The sequence below is a fragment of the Petromyzon marinus genome, chromosome 57 (assembly GCF_048934315.1).
Source record: "Petromyzon marinus isolate PM22_M1 ecotype Great Lakes invasive population chromosome 57, UKy_Petmar_22M1.pri1.0, whole genome shotgun sequence".
NCBI lineage: Eukaryota > Metazoa > Chordata > Hyperoartia > Petromyzontiformes > Petromyzontidae > Petromyzon > Petromyzon marinus.
This window is the reverse complement of record NC_133723.1, coordinates 9,490,688-9,510,956: the sequence shown is the minus strand read 5'-3', so window position 1 is coordinate 9,510,956 and position 20,269 is coordinate 9,490,688. Positions and strand designations below refer to the sequence as shown.

General features: G+C 50.1%; 1 protein-coding gene across 10 annotated transcripts in view; it reads right to left on the bottom strand.

The window, feature by feature from the left end:
- The window catches only part of LOC116954900 (semaphorin-6A-like), a 179,372-nt gene that overhangs the window by 64,386 nt on the left and 94,717 nt on the right, over nt 1-20,269 (bottom strand). For all 10 annotated transcript variants that reach the window (XM_076052753.1, XM_076052751.1, XM_076052752.1 and 7 more), the window contains one exon: nt 18,983-19,097. In XM_076052753.1, coding sequence (XP_075908868.1) covers nt 18,983-19,097 — 115 coding nt within the window. The remainder of the gene's footprint in view (nt 1-18,982; nt 19,098-20,269) is intronic.

Genomic DNA, 20,269 nt, shown 5'->3' with positions numbered 1-20,269 from the left:
AAGGGCGCAGAGTCTAATTCACTCGGGGGCGGGAAGATGGAGAGAGGGAGGAAGAGAGAGAGAGAGAGGGAGGAAGAGAGAGAGAGAGTGAAACAAAACCTTAAAAAATCTGGGGCAAGGAGGAGATGTCTCGCTGGGCACGTGTATGTTGAACTTCTTTCGCACCGTACGTAAGCCAACCGTGCGGATCGGAGGTCCGGAAGGAAGGACAACAAGCTAAACACACACAAAAGCGGTTCCAAAGAAATTAGTTTGTCAATTCTAGGTGATTTAAAAGTGCAGAGCTCCCAATGGCTTCCGAATTTCGGAAGCAAGGAGTGTTCCAGACGGCCACAGAAACGGTATCTTAAAAGCGCGCCATGCGGTGATCGTCTTCGTCCGATGGCTGAGCCAAACGCTGTCGCTGCGAGGATGATCGGAGTTCGCGTGATGATGGTTTATGGCCCCAATCGGAGAATTTGGGTGAGGGGTGGGTGAGCGGTGGGTGAAGGGTCAGTGGGTGGCTGGGTGGGTGGCTGGATGGGTCGGTAGGTGGGTGGCTGGGTCGGTGGGTGGGTGGCTTGGTAGGTGGGTGGCTTGATAGGTGGGTGGCTTGGTAGGTGGGTGGGTGGGTGGCTGGAAGGGTCAGTGAGTGGCTGGGTGGGTGGCTGGGTGGGTGGCTTAGTAGGTGTGTCGGTGGCGCTGCGGTTAGGGTTAGAGGCTCGGTGAGTGGGTTGGTGTCCGTGGTTAGATTGCCCGGCAATGAGGAAGATCCTGATTTGACAGTTGACTCTCCCATGTCATGATAGCAATGATCACGAATGTGATGATGTATGACGATAATCGTCATCATCTTAATCATCATGATAATGTCCAACATTTTGATGATTATCATAAAAATAATCATCATCAGCGGCGGAAGCGTCATCACCATCACTACCAGCAATAAAGACAAAGATCCCCCGTATAGACTTAACTGACTGTTGGGGCAAGTGCTGTTCACGAGAACTACCTATGAATGCCGGCACGGCCACCGACACAGCTGAGCATCGCTCCGCTCCGACACGAATCCTCCCGGCGTGACCTTTTGACCTCGTCACCTCTCCATCCATATACGACCTCTCTCGTGTGGATGAAACGAATCATCACCAACTGGCAACGCCACCGCAGTTCAACAACAACAACGACGACACACTCCGCGTGAATAACAACACAACAACAATGTGGTGTACCCTCGGAAGAATTAAAACAAATAAATATATAAACGGTCACTTTTCGGGCAATGACCCATTCTTCATAGCACAATAAACAGATAATGGGCTTTACCTGTTAAGATAATACAACATAGTTTAGTTTCATTTGTAAACTAGTGTTATAAAGCCTGTCAATCAATCAATCAAAGTTTATTGGTCGCATACGCAGTGAAGGCGATGTTATAGCGGGTGCAGCAAAATGCTTGAGTTGTCAGCTCCACAACATTGCAATAGAATGTCCAACAAATAATCAACCAAAGTTTGAAAAATGAAATCAATCACGAAATAATGGAACGAGTCCAAATTACAACCAAATAACACCATAACAACTATCCGAATAACAATATGTGCATTGGACACCTCGGCACTTGCCAGGCAAAAGTTTTCAATAAATATAATCATTAACCTGATATGATTTTTGTTACAATTTTTTTCGACGACCAGACACTAATAACTACTCCAAACAATTGGTATTTTTTCCGCTAAAAAAGAACATAACAATTGTTGACGACTTGATCCAACTTCTGATACTTAAAGACTGACCTATCGGAAACCGCTCGATATTTTTCATTAGAAAGAACAAAAATCTATTAACTTAATACTCTGTGAGTGGAAGCACCTATCTTTTAGCGTTTTCGAATAATTCAGATTTGAACATCATAAGTTTTTAAACTCAGATTTGTTTCGTTCAAAACGGCTTTAATCCGAAATCTCAAAACAATTAAACAGATAACCCCGATGGTTCTCGCTTTAATCGCATTCGCCGCCTAAAGCTCTATCAAACGAAACAAACGCAATGTTATATTTTGAACGGTTTCTGAATGACACCACGTGCACAATGGGGCACTTAAACATCGAGATTTGAGGGCCTTAAAATGCAAAAATCTCGGATTTTCAGACATATGTTGGGAAGTGCCCTAGAAGTTTTTGAGACATACAGATGAAGGTCTTTATTTATGTAGAAGACAATGTTTAAGTGATTGGTTTAGCCTTCCTACGCTTTGCACTCCTATCGTGTTTGTGTTGACACCGTGCCCCGACTGGAACATGTGAAAAAAGAGCTTTAAAGCTCATCGGATTCCTCCAGTACGAATACCCCCCCAAAAAATTGGATGCTGAAAGGACCGTCTATATATTTTATTTTTTTCTTAAGAAAGCCTTGTTGAATTTATTTGCAACGTATAAATAAGGTATTTCAAACACGGTACCCGTGACAGACACGCACACACTTCTCTCCCTCTCTCTCTCTCTATGCAGATTGACGCACGGATAATAGACGCCGGGGCATATAATCTATCATTTTTTAATGCTACATTCCTTTTTCATTCTTCTTCTGATTTGAGTATTTCATCCGGTAGTGGTGGTGGTGGTGGGGGGGGAGGTTCCTGGTTTGTTTTTTTTGTCCGGCGAGCGTTTCAACACCGAGCATCTCTCGTCTCGGCAGTAATTGCTCGCCTGTCAATCAATCACCAACAAAATGTTCAATTTGCCCAATTTTGGGTCGACATATCTCAGCAGGAGACGCCCGAGTCCTGAAAAGGCTGCAAGCGCCGAGCGTCGCTCGCGGGAGTGAATTACGCGGTGGAAATGCGACGGGCCGTGCGTGTGTGAGTGCGCGTGTGTGCGTATCGGTGTGTGTGTGAGTGTGTGAGTGTGTGTGAGTGCGCGTGTGTGAGCATCGGTGTGTGTGTGTGTGTGAGTGTGTGCGCGTGTGTGAGTATCGGTGTGTGCAGGTGTGTGTGTGTGTGTGCGCGTGTGTGCGTCTCGGTGTGTGCAGGTGTGTGCGCGCGTGTGTGAGTATCGGTGTGTGTGTGAGTGTGTGTGTGTGCGCGTGTGTGAGTATCGGTATGTGCAGGTATGTGTGTGTGCGCGTGTGTGCGTCTCGGTGTGTGCAGGTGTGTGCGCGCGTGTGTGAGTATCGGTGTGTGTGTGAGTGTGTGTGTGCGCGTGTGTGAGTATCGGTGTGTGTTTGAGTGTGCGTGTGTGAGTGCGCGTGTGTGCATCTCGGTGTGTGCAGGTGTGTGTGTGTGCGCGTGTGTGCGTCTCGGTGTGTGCAGGTGTGTGCGCGCGTGTGTGAGTATCGGTGCGTGTGTGAGTGTGTGTGTGCGCGTGTGTGAGTATCGGTATGTGCAGGTGTGTGTGTGCGCATGTGTGCGTCTCGGTGTGTGCAGGTGTGTGCGCGCGTGTGTGAGTATCGGTGTGTGTGTGAGTGTGTGTGTGTGCGCGTGTGTGAGTATCGGTATGTGCAGGTGTGTGTGTGTGCGCGTGTGTGAGTATCGGTGTGTGTGTGAGTGTGTGTGTGTGCGCGTGTGTGCGTCTCGGTGTGTGCAGGTGTGTGCGCGCGTGTGTGAGTATCGGTGTGTGTTTGAGTGTGTGAGTGCGCGTGTGTGAGTATCGGTGTGTGTTTGAGTGTGCGTGTGTGAGTGCGCGTGTGTGAGTATCGGTGTGTGTTTGAGTGTGCGTGTGTGAGTGCGCGTGTGTGCATCTCGGTGTGTGCAGGTGTGTGTGTGTGCGCGTGTGTGCGTCTCGGTGTGTGCAGGTGTGTGCGCGCGTGAGTGTGTGAGTGTGTATCTCGGTGTGTGTGCGTGAGTGTGCGTGCGCGAGTGTGTGAGTATTGGTGTGTCTGGGTGTGTGTGCGCGTGTGAGCCTCGGTGTGTGTAGGTGCGTGAATGTCGGTGTGTGCGCGTGTGTGTGAGTCTCGGTGTGTGTGAATGTGCGTGCGTGAGTGTGTGTGTGTGTGAGTGTGTGTGAGTCTCGGTGTGTGTGCGCTTGTGTGCGTGTGTGTCTCGGTCTGTGTGTGTGGGGGGGGAGCGGTGGTGTAGCGGAATCTAACCTGGCGACCCGCGTTCGGATTCCCGCTCACGGTCAACACCGGTGACGGTTATCTGAACCAGTCCTGGGCCTCCCCTAGGTCGACTCAGCCTCAAATGAGTACCTGGTGCGGTGTGTAAACATCGCCACTGGGGAGACCAAGGCGGTCGGGCGTGGTGCTGACCACCCACCCCTTCGTGTGCCGTGCCAGCCTTCACAAGTGCTCGCTAACAGCACTTGACCCTACAATCTGTTAAGGTTATACGGGGGATCTTTGTCTTTGGAGTGGTAGCATAGCGGTTTAGAGCGCTGCGCTACCAACCCGGCGACCCATGTTCGATTCCCGCTCACGGCCCAACACCAGTGATGATTATCTAAAAAGATCATGGACCTCCCCGAGGTAGACTCAGCCACAAATTAGTACCGAGTGTAATGTGTAAAAACATTGCCACTGGGGAGATAAAGGTGGCCGGGCATAGTGCTAGCCAACCACCCCCTTGTTTGGCGTTCCGGCTTTAATAGGTGCTCACTAACAGCGCTTGCCCCAACAGTTTAAGGCTATACTGGGGGGTCTTTGTCTTTGTTTGGTGTGTGTGGGGGTGTCTGTGTGTGCATGTGTGAGTCTCCGTGTGTGTGTGTGTGCCTTCCCCTCGTAGGTGCTACTCGCTAACAGCACTTGCCCCTCTACAAGCCGTCAAGGCTATACGGGTGATATTTGTCTTTGTGCGAGTGGTAGATGAATGCGCGTGTGTCTCGGTATGTGTGTGGGTGTTTGTGCGATTGAGTGTGTGTGTGTGTCTGTGTGAGCGAGCAACTATGAAGGTCGGCACGGCAGCTGGTGCTCATTTAAGGCTGAGTCTACCTAGGGGGAGCCCGGGACGCTTCAGATACGATTCGTCACTGATTGACGGTGGGCCGTGAGTGGCAATGGGACTCGGGTAGACGCCGTGGTCGTAGACGCAGCAGCTGCGCCACGGATTCCCGTACGCACACACAAAGACAAAGATCCCCCGTACAGCCTGGACAGGCAGTTTGGGCAAGTGCTCTTAACGAGTAGCAACGGTGGGTGGCCAGCACCACGCCCGGCCGCCTTTGTCTCCCCAGTGGCGATGGGGTTTTTTTACACACGGCACATGGTACTCATTTTGAGGCTGGGTCGACCTAGGGGAGGCCCAGGACCGGTTCAGATCATTGTCACCGGTCTTGTCCGTGAGTGGGAATCGAACTCGGCTCGCCGTGTTTCGTGGCGCAGTGTCCTAACCGCTACACTACCGCTCCCCCCACACACACAAACCAACACACAAAAGACAACGATCTCCAGTATAGCCTAACCAGAATGTGGGGGCAAGTGCTCTTAGCGAGCACCTGTGAAGGCCGGAACGGTACACGAGGAGGTGGGTGGCCAGTATCACGCCCGACCGCCTTTGTCTCCCCAGTGGCGATGTTTTTGCACCGCACCAGGTACTCATTTGGGGCTGAGTCGACCTAGGGGAGGTCCAGGACCGGTTCAGATAATCGTCACTGGTGTTGGCCGTGAGCGGGAATCGAACCCGGGTCGCCAGGTTCATAGCGCAGCGCGCTAACCGCTACACTACCTACACACACCTACTCCTCTATAGCTACACACACCTACACACACCTACACACACCTTCACCTCTATAGCTACACAAACCTACACACACCTTCACCTCTATAGCTACACAAACCTACACACCTACACCTCTATAGCTACACACACCTACACACCTACACCTCTATAGCTACACACACCTACACACCTACACACACCTACACCTCTATAGCTACATACACCTACACACCTACACCTCTATAGCTACACACACCTACACACACCTACACACCTACACCTCTAAAGCTACACACACCTACACCTCTAAAGCTACACACACCTACACCTCTAAAGCTACACACACCTACACCTCTAAAGCTACACACACCTACACCTCTAAAGCTACACACACCTACACCTCTATAGCTACACACACCTACACCTCTATAGCTACATACACCTACACCTCTATAGCTACATACACCTACACCTCTATAGCTACACACAGCTACACACCTACACCTCTATAGCTACACACACCTACACCTCTATAGCTACATACACCTACACCTCTATAGCTACACACACCTACACATCTATAGCTACACACACCTACACACCTACACCTCTATAGCTACACACACCTACAACTCTATAGCTACACACACCTACACACCTACACACACCTGCACACACCTACACCTCTATACCTACACACACCTACATACCGACACACACCTACACCTGGACAAACTTCCGCGACACTCCGTCGACCCCCGCTTTAGATTCTGCCCAATTAAGACGGGGGTGAATTGTCACTTAATTGGGACGCAGGTCTCAGGAAGGGCTCCCGCCAGGTCGCGCTGTTGTAACGAGGACCCCCCACACACAAACCACGTGAGGCATCACGGCTTCCTCTGGGAGATGACGATAAAGAAACGCTGGGAGGGGGGGCTCGGGAGAAATGGGGGGGGGGGGGGAATGCCTCTCCATCCCCCCCTGCACTCCACCCACCCCGCGGACCCTTCAGCTCCCCTCCTGCACTCTCAACTCCTCCACCGCAATGTCTGTAGTGTGTAGTGTGTGTCTGTAGTGTGTGTGTGTCTAGTGTGTGTGTCTGTAGTGTGTGTGTAGTGTGTGTGTGTGTCTGTAGTGTGTAGTGTGTGTAGTGTGTGTGTGTAGTGTGTGTGTCTGTAGTGTGTGTGTGTGTGTGTCTGTAGTGTGTGTGTGTAGTGTGTGTGTCTGTAGTGTGTAGTGTGTGTGTCTGCAGTGTGTGTGTGTGTAGTGTGTGTGTCTGTAGTGTGTGTGTGTCTGTAGTGTGTAGTGTGTGTAGTGTGTGTGTGTGTAGTGTGTGTGTGTCTGTAGTGTGTGTGTGTCTGTAGTGTGTGTGTTTGCAGTGTGTGTGTGTGTAGTGTGTGTGTGTGTCTGTAGTGTGTGTGTGTAGTGTGTGTGTGTGTGTCTGTAGTGTGTGTGTAGTGTGTGTGTGTCTGTAGTGTGTAGTGTGTGTAGTGTGTGTGTGTCTGTAGTGTGTAGTGTGTCTGCAGTGTGTGTCTAGTGTGTGTGTAGTGTGTGTGTGTCTGTAGTGTGTGTGTAGTGTGTGTGTGTAGTGTGTGTGTAGTGTGTGTGTCTGTAGTGTGTGTGTCTGTAGTGTGTGTCTGTAGTGTGTGTGTAGTGTGTGTGTAGTGTGTGTGTAGTGTGTGTGTCTGTAGTGTGTGTATCTGTAGTGTGTGTGTAGTGTGTGTCTGTAGTGTGTGTGTCTGTAGTGTGTGTGTAGTGTGTGTGTCTTTAGTGTGTGTGTAGTGTATGTGTCTGTAGTGTGTGTGTGTAGTGTGTGTGTCTGTAGTGTGTGTGTCTGTAGTGTGTGTGTAGTGTGTGTGTCTTTAGTGTGTGTGTAGTGTATGTGTCTGTAGTGTGTGTGTCTGTAGTGTGTGTGTAGTGTGTGTTTCTGTAGTGTGTATGTAGTGTGTGTGTATGTAGTGTGTGTGTCTGTAGTGTGTGTGTCTGTAGTGTGTGTGTAGTGTGTGTGTCTGTAGTGTGTGTGTCTGTAGTGTGTGTGTCTGTAGTGTGTATCTGTAGTGTGTGTGTGTCTGTAGTGTGTAGTGTGTGTCTGTAGTGTGTCTGTAGTGTGTGTATCTGTAGTGTGTATATCTGTAGTGTGTGTGTATCTGTAGTGTGTGTCTGTAGTGTGTGTGTGTCTGTAGTGTGTGTGTGTATCTGTAGTGTGGTGTGTCTGTAGTGTGGTGTGTCTGTAGTGTGTGTGTGTATCTGTAGTGTGTGTGTCTGTAGTGTGTGTGTGTATGTCTGTAGTGTGGTGTGTGTATGTCTGTAGTGTGTGTATCTGTAGTGTGTGTATCTGTAGTGTGTGTGTATCTGTAGTGTGTGTCTGTAGTGTGTGTCTGTAGTGTGTGTGTGTGTATATCTGTAGTGTGTGTGTATCTGTAGTGTGTGTGTGTCTGTAGTGTGTGTGTGTGTCTGTAGTGTGTGTGTATCTATAGTGTGTGTCTGTAGTGTGTGTGTCTGTAGTGTGTGTGTGTGTCTGTAGTGTGTGTGTATGTCTCTAGTGTGTGTATCTGTAGTGTGTGTGTGTATCTGTAGTGTGTGTCTGTAGTGTGTGTGTGTCTGTAGTGTGTGTGTGTCTGTAGTGTGTGTGTCTGTAGTGTGTGTATCTGTAGTGTGTGTATCTGTAGTGTGTGTGTGTGTCTGTAGTGTGTGTATCTGTAGTGTGTATCTGTAGTGTGTGTGTGTCTATAGTGTGTGTATCTGTAGTGTGTGTGTGTCTATAGTGTGTGTGTGTCTGTAGTGTGTGTGTGTCTGTAGTGTGTGTATCTGTAGTGTGTGTGTGTCTGTAGTGTGTGTGTGTCTGTAGTGTGTGTGTATCTGTAGTGTGTGTATCTGTAGTGTGTGTATCTGTAGTGTGTGTGTGTATCTGTAGTGTGTGTGTGTCTGTAGTGTGTGTGTCTGTAGTGTGTGTGTCTGTAGTGTGTGTGTCTGTAGTGTGTGTATCTGTAGTGTGTGTATCTGTAGTGTGTGTGTGTGTCTGTAGTGTGTGTATCTGTAGTGTGTGCATCTGTAGTGTGTGTGTGTGTAGTGTGTGTCTGTAGTGTGTGTATCGGTAGTGTTTGTGTATCTGTAGTGTGTGTGCGTATCTGTAGTGTGTGTGTGTCTGTAGTGTGTGTATCTGTAGTGTGTGTGTGTGTCTGTAGTGTGTGTATCTGTAGTGTGTATCTGTAGTGTGTGTGTGTCTATAGTGTGTGTATCTGTAGTGTGTGTGTGTCTATAGTGTGTGTGTGTCTGTAGTGTGTGTGTGTCTGTAGTGTGTGTATCTGTAGTGTGTGTATCTGTATTGTGTGTGAATCTGTGGTGTGTGTCTATAGTGTGTGTATCTGTAGTGTGTGTGTGTATCTGTAGTGTGTGTGTGTCTGTAGTGTGTGTGTATCTGTAGTGTGTGTGTCTGTAGTGTGTGTGTGTCTGTAGTGTGTGTGTCTGTAGTGTGTGTGTATCTGTGGTGTGTGTCTATAGTGTGTGTATCTGTAGTGTGTGTGTGTATCTGTAGTGTGTGTGTATCTGTAGTGTGTGTGTCTATAGTGTGTGTATCTGTAGTGTATGTGTCTGTAGTGTGTGTATCTGTAGTGTGTGTATCTGTAGTGTGTGTGTGTCTGTAGTGTGTGTATCTGTAGTGTGTATCTGTAGTGTGTGTGTGTAACTGTAGTGTGTGTGTGTGTCTGTAGTGTGTGTGTGTGTCTGTAGTGTGTGTGTCTGTAGTGTGTGTGTCTGTAGTGTGTGTGTCTGTCTGTCGTGTGTGTGTGTGTATCTGTAGTGTGTGTATCTGTAGTGTGTATCTGTAGTGTGTGTATCTGTAGTGTGTGTGTGTCTATAGTGTGTGTGTGTCTGTAGTGTGTGTGTGTCTGTAGTGTGTGTATCTGTAGTGTGTGTATCTGTATTGTGTGTGAATCTGTGGTGTGTGTCTATAGTGTGTGTATCTGTAGTGTGTGTGTGTGTTTATAGTGTGTGTGTGTATCTGTAGTGTGTGTGTCTGTCGTGTGTGTGTCGACGTGGGGGAGCCGTGGTGCAGCGGGCACTCATTTAAGGCTGAGTCCACCTAGGAGAGCCCAGGACCGGTTCAGATCCGAATCGTCACTGACTGCTGGTCCCCGTGAGTGGTCCACGGTTAACGCTCCACCGCTACTGAAACCCTGATAACCCATTTCCATTTTCCACGCTCATGGCCAGCAGCGGTTCACAATTATCTGAACAGGACCTGACATTCCCCTAGGTGGACTCGGCCTCAAATGAGCACCCGGTGCGATGTGTAAACGACGCCACGAGGGAGACAAAGGCGGCCGGGCGTGGTGCTGGCACTCCCACCCCCACTTCTCGTGTGCAGTTGCCGGCCTTCATAGGTGCTCGTGAACAGCACTTGCCCCAACAGTCTGTTCCAGGCTATCTATATATACACGGGGGATATCTCTATCTTTGCGCTTACATCACTGCACTGGCGAAGACGTCAAAGTTGATCATGGATTTTAAAGACTCCCGTGACCTCGTTCACAAGGGTTGGTCATCGTGTGCTGTATGCACAGTCTCACTATCCTGTTGGTTTTGCATTCTCATCAATCGCAGCAGTGGCCTGTAGCCCAAATTGAAGGCAGGTAGCGACATGGCATGTCTGCCGGAACAACTATGGGGTGGGTGGCCAGCACCACGCCCGACCGCCTTTGTCTCCCCGAGTGGCGATGTTATTCCGCACCGCACCAGGTACTCAATTGAGGCCGAATCGACCAAGGGGAGGCCCAGAACCGGTTCAGATAATCGTCACCGCTGTTGGCCTTGAGCAGGAATCGAACTGGGGTGGCCGGGTTCGTAGCAGCATCGCTCCTCTACCACCGCTCCCGCAGCCCCCCCCCCCACTGCCCGATCGCGCCCCCTCGTCAATTAACAATAGCACGGTCCGCATTCAACGTTCACACCTGGAGCAAACCATTACAGCCCCCGGGGGAAATCACGAGATCAGCATTTGCATTTGGCCAAATCGATCCGTGATGGGGCGTTGAGTCACACTCTGGCACTTCTCTGGTGTCGTTTAAAAAATATAATAACAAGCAAATCTCCGAGTGCTGATCCTAATAGGAGCGTGTTTGATTTAACAGACGCCAAAGAACACTCGAATGTATTTCCCACGCGTGCAAAGATACAAGCAAATGTTACTCACCCCCCCCTCCCCCCGGTATAGCCTTAACCCGACTGTTGGGGCAAGTGCAGTTTTAAGGCTGAGTCGACCTAGAGGAGGCCCAGGATCGCTTCAGTAATTCATCACTGTTATTGCTCGTAGGTGGGAATACCAACTCGGATTGGTAGCACACACAAAGACAAAGACCCCCCCTTAAAAGCCTTAACAGACTGTAGGGGCAAGTGCTGTTAGCGAGCACCTATAAAGGCCGGCACGGCACGCGAGGGGGTGGATGGCCAACACCACGCCCGGCCGCCTTTGTCTCCCTCGTGGCGATGTTTACACATTGCACCAGGTACTCATTTGAGGCTGAGTCGACCCAGGGGAGGTCCAGTACCGGTTCAGATAATCGTCACTGGGTGTTGGCCGTGAGTGGGAATCGAACCCGGGCCGCCAGGTTCGTAGCGCAGCGTAGCGCTAACCGCTACACCACCGCTCCCACAAAGATCCCCCGTATAGCCTGTAACAGACTGTAGGGGCAAGTGCTGTTAGCGAGCACCTATGAAGGCCGGATCGGTACACGAGGGGGTGGGTGGCCAGCACCACGCCCGACCGCCTCTGTCTCCCCAGTGGCGATGTTTACACACCGCACCAGGTACTCATTTGAGGCTGAGTCAACCTAGGGGAGGTCCGGGACCGGTTCAGGCAATCGTCACTGCTCTTGGCCGTGAGCGCGAAACGAACCCAGGTCGCCAAGTTCATAGCGCAGCGCGCTAACCGCTACACCACCGCTCCCACACACACCCACACACACACACGTAGCAAGGCCACACATTCAGAGCAAATAGCACCTAATGAGTTAAATGGCGCTTGTGTTTGCTCATGCATTACAACAGCCTCCAGACGCCCTTAGCTCTTCTCGTTCTCTCCGTCCCCGCTGCTATGGTTGCCACTGCTCATTCCTCACATCCCCGGCATCAATTGAGCTAACCTTTAAATCAGGGCCCATGCAATTCCTGACACTTAACCCCAAAGGGGGTGTGAGCAGTGTGGAGGAGATGTGGGTGGGTGGGTGTGGAGGACAATCATGTGGAGGAGCCTTAAACTCCAATGCATTATTTTACAATCTCAAACGGCCTCCGTGGTGGTGGTTTTTTTTTGCTGCTGCTGCTGCTGCTGCTGCAATAACGCCGGAAGCTCTAACCCCGTTCCAGCACCACTCTCAGACGTGGCACGGCCAACATCAGTAAGCGATATTTGAACCGGTCCTGGGTCTCCACTAGGTCGAATCACCTGACCCTGATGATGCCTGCTGCTGTAGATGTGGAGTTTGCGTCCCTCTCTCTCTCTCTCCCCGTGGTCGCGTGGATTCTTTCTCTCCCCTCCCCTCCACGCATATTTCGGTTTCATTTATTAGGTACTAGCCCTGTGAGCCATGAGGCTCTTGACTTGGGTGCAACCACAGCAAACAAATCATGAACGAAGAACATCTTAAAGTGACGTTTCGCAACAGAAACATCCAGGGAAAAAACAGTAAAAAAGAATCTTCCAGAAAAAAAAAGCACCGTACATCAACGCTGTGTGCAAAAATCCCAATGGGATGCAAGTCGCACAATAACAACCATAAGACAATTTAGATACAATTATCAGGCTGACTCCCCACTTCAACAAACAAACATGGCTTAACCGTACGTTTTAGAATATCACCAAAATAAAGCTATAAAAAACAATGTCACAGTGATTGCAGGAACTGCGATTCAAAATGAACGCGCGTTGAAAGTATTTGGATTATTTTGCTGCGAAACATTTCCACTTGATGAAGATAAGCCACTTGCGTTGAGCTATCATTTGTGGCCAGGTCGCTTTTGAAAAATAAGCTAATATCTCAGTGGGTTTCAGCTGGTAAGATAAACACCTTGAGAAGAGGTTTTCCCCTTTTTTTTTTGTTGTTAAGATGTTCAAGACACCAAACTGAAACCTTTTACAAGGAATCATGTCTGCATTCACCACAGTACTTGTGGTCAGAATGCGACCAAAAAACACACACTGATAATATGATGCATTGTCTTTGAAACGGATTGGTCCACACCAGAGACAGCTTTCTTTTGAGCCTCCTCTCAAACGGTGTTAGACCCTCATTACTCTGATAGTGGCATTGTCTTTGGGCTGTACGCCTTGTGGCGTCCTCTGGGGTATAACACCGTTTTGAGACGAGGTTCAAAAGAAAGCTGTCTCTGGTGTGGACCAATCAGTTTCAAGGACAATGCATATATTATCAGAGTACGATTTTTGTTTGCATTATAACCGCACGTATTGTGGTGAATGCAGACATGATTCCTTGTAAAAGGTTTCAGTTTGGTGTCTTGAACATCTTAACACCTGTTTTGTTGCCAGAAAAAAAGGGGAAAAACCGATTCTCTAAATGTTTTATACCGGCAAAGGAGGTCCCATGGTGAAGTTAAACAAAGTTAAGTTTTATTTGCATATTTTTTTTAACAACGTGGAACATTGTGTCCGGTGTGTACTGTGCGTGTGTCTTGTGTGTACTCTGTGTGTCTTGTGTGTACTGTGTCTGTGTCTTGTGTGTACTGTGTGTACTGTGTGTGTGTCCTGTATGTACTGTGTGTGTGTCCTGTGTGTACTGTATGTGTGTCCTGTGTGTCTTGTGTGTCTTGTATGTACTGTGTGTGTCCTGTATGTAATGTGTGTGTCCTGTGTGTACTGTGTGTGTCTTGTATGTACTGTGTGTGTCTTGTATGTACTGTGTGTGTGTCCTGTGTGTACTGTGTGTGTATTGTGTGTGTGTGTCCTGTGTGTACTGTGTGTGTGTCTTGTGTGTACTGTGTGTGTCTTGTATGAACTGTGTGTATGTCTTGTGTATATTGTGTGTGTCTTGTGTGTACTGTGTATGTGTACTGTGTGTGTGTCCTGTGTGTACTGTGTGTGTGTCTTGTGTGTACTGTGTATGTGTACTGTGTGTGTGTCCTGTGTGTACTGTGTGTGTGTCTTGTGTGTACTGTTTGTGTATTCTATGTACTGTGTGTGTGTCGTGTGTGTACTGTGTGTGTCTTGTGTGTACTGTGTGTGTGTCTTGTGTGTACTGTGTGTGTATTCTATGTACTGTGTGTGTGTCCTGTGTGATCTGTGTGTGTGTGTCTTGTGTGTACTGTGTGTGTGTCATGTATGTACTGTGTGTATTGTGTGTACTGTGTGTGTGTCCTGTGTGTATTGTGTACTGTCAAATCTTGTGTACTGTCAAATCTTGGGTGAGAACCTCCTTCCCTCAGCCAGGGCATTGAAAATGGGTCGTGGATGGGTATTCCAGCATGACAATGACCCAAAACACACGGCTAAGGCAACAAAGGAGTGGCTCCATAAGAAGCACATTAAGGTGCCGGAGTGGCCTAGCCAGTCTCCAGACCTTAATCCCATAGAAAATCTGTGGAGGGAGCTGAAGGTTCGAGTTGCCAAACGTCAGCCTCGAAACCTTAATGACTTGGAGAAGATCTGCAAAGAGGAGTGGGACAAAATCCCTCCTGAGATGTGTGCAAACCTTGTGGCCAACTACAAGAAACGTCTGACCTCTGTGATTGCCAACAAGGGTTTTGCCACAAAGTACTAAGTCATGTTTTGCAGAGGGGTCAAATACTCATTTCCCTCATTAAAATGCAAATCAATTTATAACATTTTTGACATGCGTTTTTCTGGACTTTTTTGTTGTTCTGTCTCTCACTGTTCAAATAAACCTACCATTAAAATTATAGACTGATCATTTCTTTGTCAGTGGGAAAACGTACAAAATCAGCAGGGGATCAAATACTTTTTTCCCTCACTGTAGATACACACAGATATACATACAGAGATGTATACACAGATACATACACGGAGATACACATACAGAAACAGAGATACAGAGATACATAGAGATGCATACATAGAGATACATACAGAGATACACTGGATAATCTGGCTGAGTCTACCTGGGGGAAGCCCAGGACCGGTGTAGATATCGTCACTGGTGTTGGCCGTGAGCGGGAATCGAAATCGGTAACGCAGGATTCGTAACTAGCGCACTAACCGTGCACACACACGCGCACAAATACACACGCGCACGCACGCGCACGCGCGTACACAGACACACACACACGCGTGCGCACACAGACAAGCAGAGACAGACACGCGCGTACACAGACACACACACGCGCGCACACAAAAATACAAAGATCCCCCATATAGCCTTAACATACTGTAGGGGCAAGTGCTGTTAGCGAGCACCTATGAAGGCCGGTAACGGTACACGAGGGGGTGCGTGGCCAGCACCACGCCCGACCGCCTTTGTCTCCCTAGTGGCGATGTTTACACACCGCACCAGGTGCTCATTTCAGGCTGAGTCGACCTAGGGGAGGCCCGGGACCGGTTCATAGCGCAGCGTAGCGCTAACCGCTACACTACCGCTCCCCACACACACACAGACACACGCGCACACACAGACATGCAGACACACACACACACACACGAGGGTCCACCATCGCTGCATCACCTCGCTTGGGATCTGGAATGTTCAAATACAAAACAAGGACAAAAATCCCCAGTACAACTTTAACAGACTGTTGGGGCAAGTGCTGTTAGCGAGTAGCAATCTATGAAGGCCAACACGGCGCACGAGGGGGTGGGTGGTCAACACCACGCCCGGCCGCCTTTGTCTCCCCAGTGGCGATGTTTACACACGGCACCAGGTACTCATTTTAGGCTGAGTCGACCTAGTGGAGGCCCAGGACAGGTTCAGATAATCGTCACTGGCGTTGATTGTGAGCGCGAATCGAACCCGGATAGCCGGGTTCGTAGCAAAGCGCGCACAGACACACTACAATAACACACAGACACACACTACAATAACACACAGAGACACTACAATAACACACAGACACACACTACAATAACACACAGACACACTACAATAACACACAGACACACTACAATAACACACAGACACACACTACAATAACACACAGACACACACTACAATAACACACAGACACACTACAATAACACACAGACACACACTACAATAACACACAGACACACTACATTAACACAGACAGAGAGACACGCACACATACACTCTACAATAACACACACACATACAGAAGCACACACACTACAATAACACACAGACACACTACAATAACACACAGACACACTACAATAATACACAGACACACTACATTAACACAGACAGAGAGACACGCACACATACACTCTACAATAACACACACATACAGAAGCACACAGACACACTACAATAACACACACACACACTACAATAAAACACAGACACACTACAATAACACACAGACACACTACAATAACACACAGACACACTACATTAACACAGACAGGGAGACACGCACACATACACTCTACAATAACACACACACATACAGAAGCACACAGACACACTACAATAACACACACAGACACACTACAATAACACACAGACACACTACAATAACACACAGACACACGCGGGCGGGCTCACACCATCCCTGCTGATCACACGGTGCACCAAAACACTCGATTGGGATCTAGAATGTGTACGTTCCACCGCTTCACGGCTCAGATCTGCAATCGCTTCACCTGCGCGGATTTGCGTGTGTGTAGTAATAGACCTGCAAAAGTGGGCAGATTTCATTTGACGAACACGCGCGTGTGTGTGTGTGTGTGTACGCGCGTGTGTGTGTGTTTACGCGCGCGTGTGTGTGTGTGTGTACGCGCGCGTGTGTGTGTGTACGCGCGCGTGTGTATGTGTGTTTACGCGTGTACGCGTGTGTGTGCACGTGTGTGTGTGTACGCGCGCGCGCGTGTGTGTGTGTGTACGCGCGCGTGTGTGTGTACGCGTGTGTGTGTGTGTACGCGCGCGCGTGTGTGTGTGTACGCGTGTGTGTGTGTACGCGTGTGTGTGTGTACGCGCGCGCGTGTGTGTGTGTACGCGCGCGTGTGTATGTGTGTTTACACGCGCGTGTGTGTGTGTACGCGCGTGTGTGTGTGTACGCGCGTGTGTGTGTGTACGCGCGTGTGTGTGTGTACGCGCGTGTGTGTGTGTACGCGCGTGTGTGTGTGTACGCGCGCGTGTGCATGTGTGTACGCGTGTACGCGTGTGTGCACCTGTGTGTGTGTGTGGGGAGTGATAGTGCAGCTGTTATCCCACTGCGCAACGAACCATGGCGAGCCGAATTTGATTCCCATTCACGGACAAGACCATTGACGATTATCTGAACCGGTCCTGGGCCTCCCCTAGGTCGACTTAGCCTCAAATTAGTTTCTGGATAAAAAAAAACATCGCCACTGGGGAGATAAAGGCGGCCGGGCGTGGTGCTGGCCACCCACCCCCTCGTGTGCCGTGTCAGCCTTCTTCATAGGTGCTGCTACTCGCTAACGGCATGTGCGCCGGCTACATCCTTGCTGCACGGGCTGTGTGCGTGCGTGGGTTAACAGGGCCCTCACTAAACCAGCCAATTTGAATAATACGGGTTGTTTATGAAATGGGGAACTATTTCGATTCACTCTCCCGTTGTTTACAGGGAAGACTTTTACATTTCCCCCCCCCCCCCCCCCCGATTTGCATACGGAGATTTACGACGAGCAATATCTATGCGGGCAAACTATATTTTCATTTCTCATGGGCCAGAGTTTCACTTTCAGACTTACGATTTGGCATCGTGCTACCCCAGCGAAATAAACATCATCACAGCTCCGCTTACGTCCCGTTCCTCAGAGGCACGCGGCGCCGAAACGTCGGACATTGTGTGGAAACGACCCGCAGCGGCACGACCGGAGTACCAACAACTAGATTTTTTTGTTTTACCAGGTAAGGCTCACTGAGCGACCTGGTCACAAATGATAGCTCAACGAAGTGGCTTATCATGTGCAAATTTATAGCAGCCAAATATACTAAACGCGTGACGCTGATTCTAAATGTGGAGGAGGGAAAACCGGAGGATCCGAAGAAAAATCCACGCGACCACGGGCGGGAGAGAGAGAGAGAGAACATGCGAACTCCAAATATACAGGCATCATCAGGGTCGAGATCGAACCCATTAACTCCTGTATACCAGGCGAATGTAATTAACATCTCCTAGCCACCAGATATGAGCAGCAACGGCAGCACAACCATCCTCTGAGATTCCTTCTACTGCAAGTGGCGCTCTGGTTCAAACGCAGAACGGCCCGAGGAAGTGGATATCACAGAGCTACCCTCCGAGATCTCTTCTACCGCAAGTGACGCTCTGGTTCACACGCGGAACAGCACGCGGAAGCAGTTATCACAAAGCTACTGCTGAGGCCTCTGGTTCACGCATCAGTGGGCAGCACTTCCCACCCGTCCAGCCCTGGTATTTGGTGAACAGTCCTATGGCAGGAGCCAGTCCCTGAAAGACCAACGCAGAACCCACCACGTGCATCCACCATCTCACCGTCGTCAGCCGTCATGTTCAATCCACTGTTGGATGGAGGCCTACACAAGCACCGCCATATCTATTATAAAATCCCGGCATTCCGTTTGTCAGTTTGCCCGTCAACTAAACTATAAGAGCCCTTCTGAAACCACTATGATCAATACAATTATTGCTTCATCAATGATTGTTTCATCCATTATCAAGAAAAGCGTAATTTTCCATTTTTTGAGCATTTATTTAGAGTTGTGGGAGCTGCGGCAATGGTTGGAGGGCGAAATGAAAAAAAATATCTATTGAACTTTGTGGTACGAGCCAGTAGTGTCTGCACACATTGGGGGATGGGGGGGGGGGAGAAGAGGAAATTAGTGGGCACGAAGGGCGAGGCGCGAGAAGCCCTCTGTATTAGAATACAACGTTTACGCAGAATTGCTTTCTTATTGGCCAACAACGCTGCACCACCCCCCCCAGTCCAACCTCGCCTAGATTCCTGCCCAGCCAAGGTGCACCCTCTCGGGTTGGCCATCAGGCTCGGTGGGGGTGGGGGGGGGGAGAGGCAGGGCCTGGGGAGTATGCTTGCCACCTGTCCCGGTTTCGTCCTCAGGATTGTCCCTCTCGCCGGTGGAGGGGAGACAGCTGCCACAGCTGCTGAAACCGTCCTCAAAAGACACGGCGGTGGCAACCTTGTTGGGAGGAAACGCGAAGTGCGTTGCAGGGGGCGGGGGAGTGGCGGTGATCGCGGTGACTCACCTGGCGGCGATGAAGAGGGTGGAGTTGGTCATCACCATCATCTGGAAGCTGAGCTTGTGTCGCCGCGTCTCGTTCTTTGGCCTGGGGCCCAGGAGCACGGGGTACTGGCTCGTGTCTGCAGGCCGACGGGGAGACGCGGGGGAGACGCGGGGGAGACACGGGGGAGACGCGGGGGAGACACGGGGGAGACGCGGGGGAGACATTGGGTAGACACGGGGGAGACACAAGCAAAGGTCAGGATGTCATCATCATCATCATCACAATCGCTTCCTTCGTCCTGATAGCCTCTGAAGTTCTGCAGAGTTCAAGTTCACCACTGACCTCCAAGGTCCGGTCTCACGGAATCGCCACCACTACCGCTATCCGGCTTTACGTGTTCCCCTTGTTACACAGCCAACACTTCCTTCAAGGACTGCTCTTACAGTCATCATCATCATTGTCGTCAACAACCACGTCTATTAGCTCTTCCCCTTGGTCGACAACATCTGGGTGCCACTCCCACGCCTTTATCGGTGACTTGGCCTCCTCCTCCTCCTCCCTCCAGATCATGTGTCCCACCCATCACTTTACCTCCTCCTATTCCCAACCTCCAAGTCGCTTACCCCCATCCTCCTACTCCACCCTGCACACCACGTGTCCCACCCATCACTTTACCTCCTCCTATTCCCAACCTCCAAGTCGCTTACCCCCCATCCTACTCCACCCTGCACACCACGTGTCTCACCCATCACTTTACCTCCTCCTATTCCCAACCTCCAAGTAGCTTACCCCCATCCTCCTACTCCACCCTGCACACCACGTGTCCCACCCATCACTTTACCTCCTCCTCCTATTCCCAACCTCCTAGTCGCTTACCCCCCATCCTGCCACTAACTCGCAGTGCCCTCACTCGTGCGCCGTCCACGGAGGGGGGGAAGGAGGGATAACGAAGTAACGAAGCCTAATTCAGAAATATGAAACGCGGCGGAGAGGTGAGCGATCAATGCGAACGCCACTAATGTAGCTCCCGTTACACGGCACGCAGAGATCTCTCACCCCGCCCCGCATTGCCTCCAGCAGACCCTTGGGCCAAGAGCTGTTAGCGAGTAGCAGCACCTGGGAAAGCCGGCGTGGTAGTCTCGGTGTGTGTGGGGGGGTTGGGGGGGGGGGCAGTGGTCACAACCAACCACGCCCGGCCGCCTTTGTCTCCCCACTGTTGACGTTACGCACACCGCACCAGGTAGATGTACACGTCTAGAGGCCGAGTCGACCCAGCGACGAGCCTGAGCTCTGCCAATCGAAATGAGA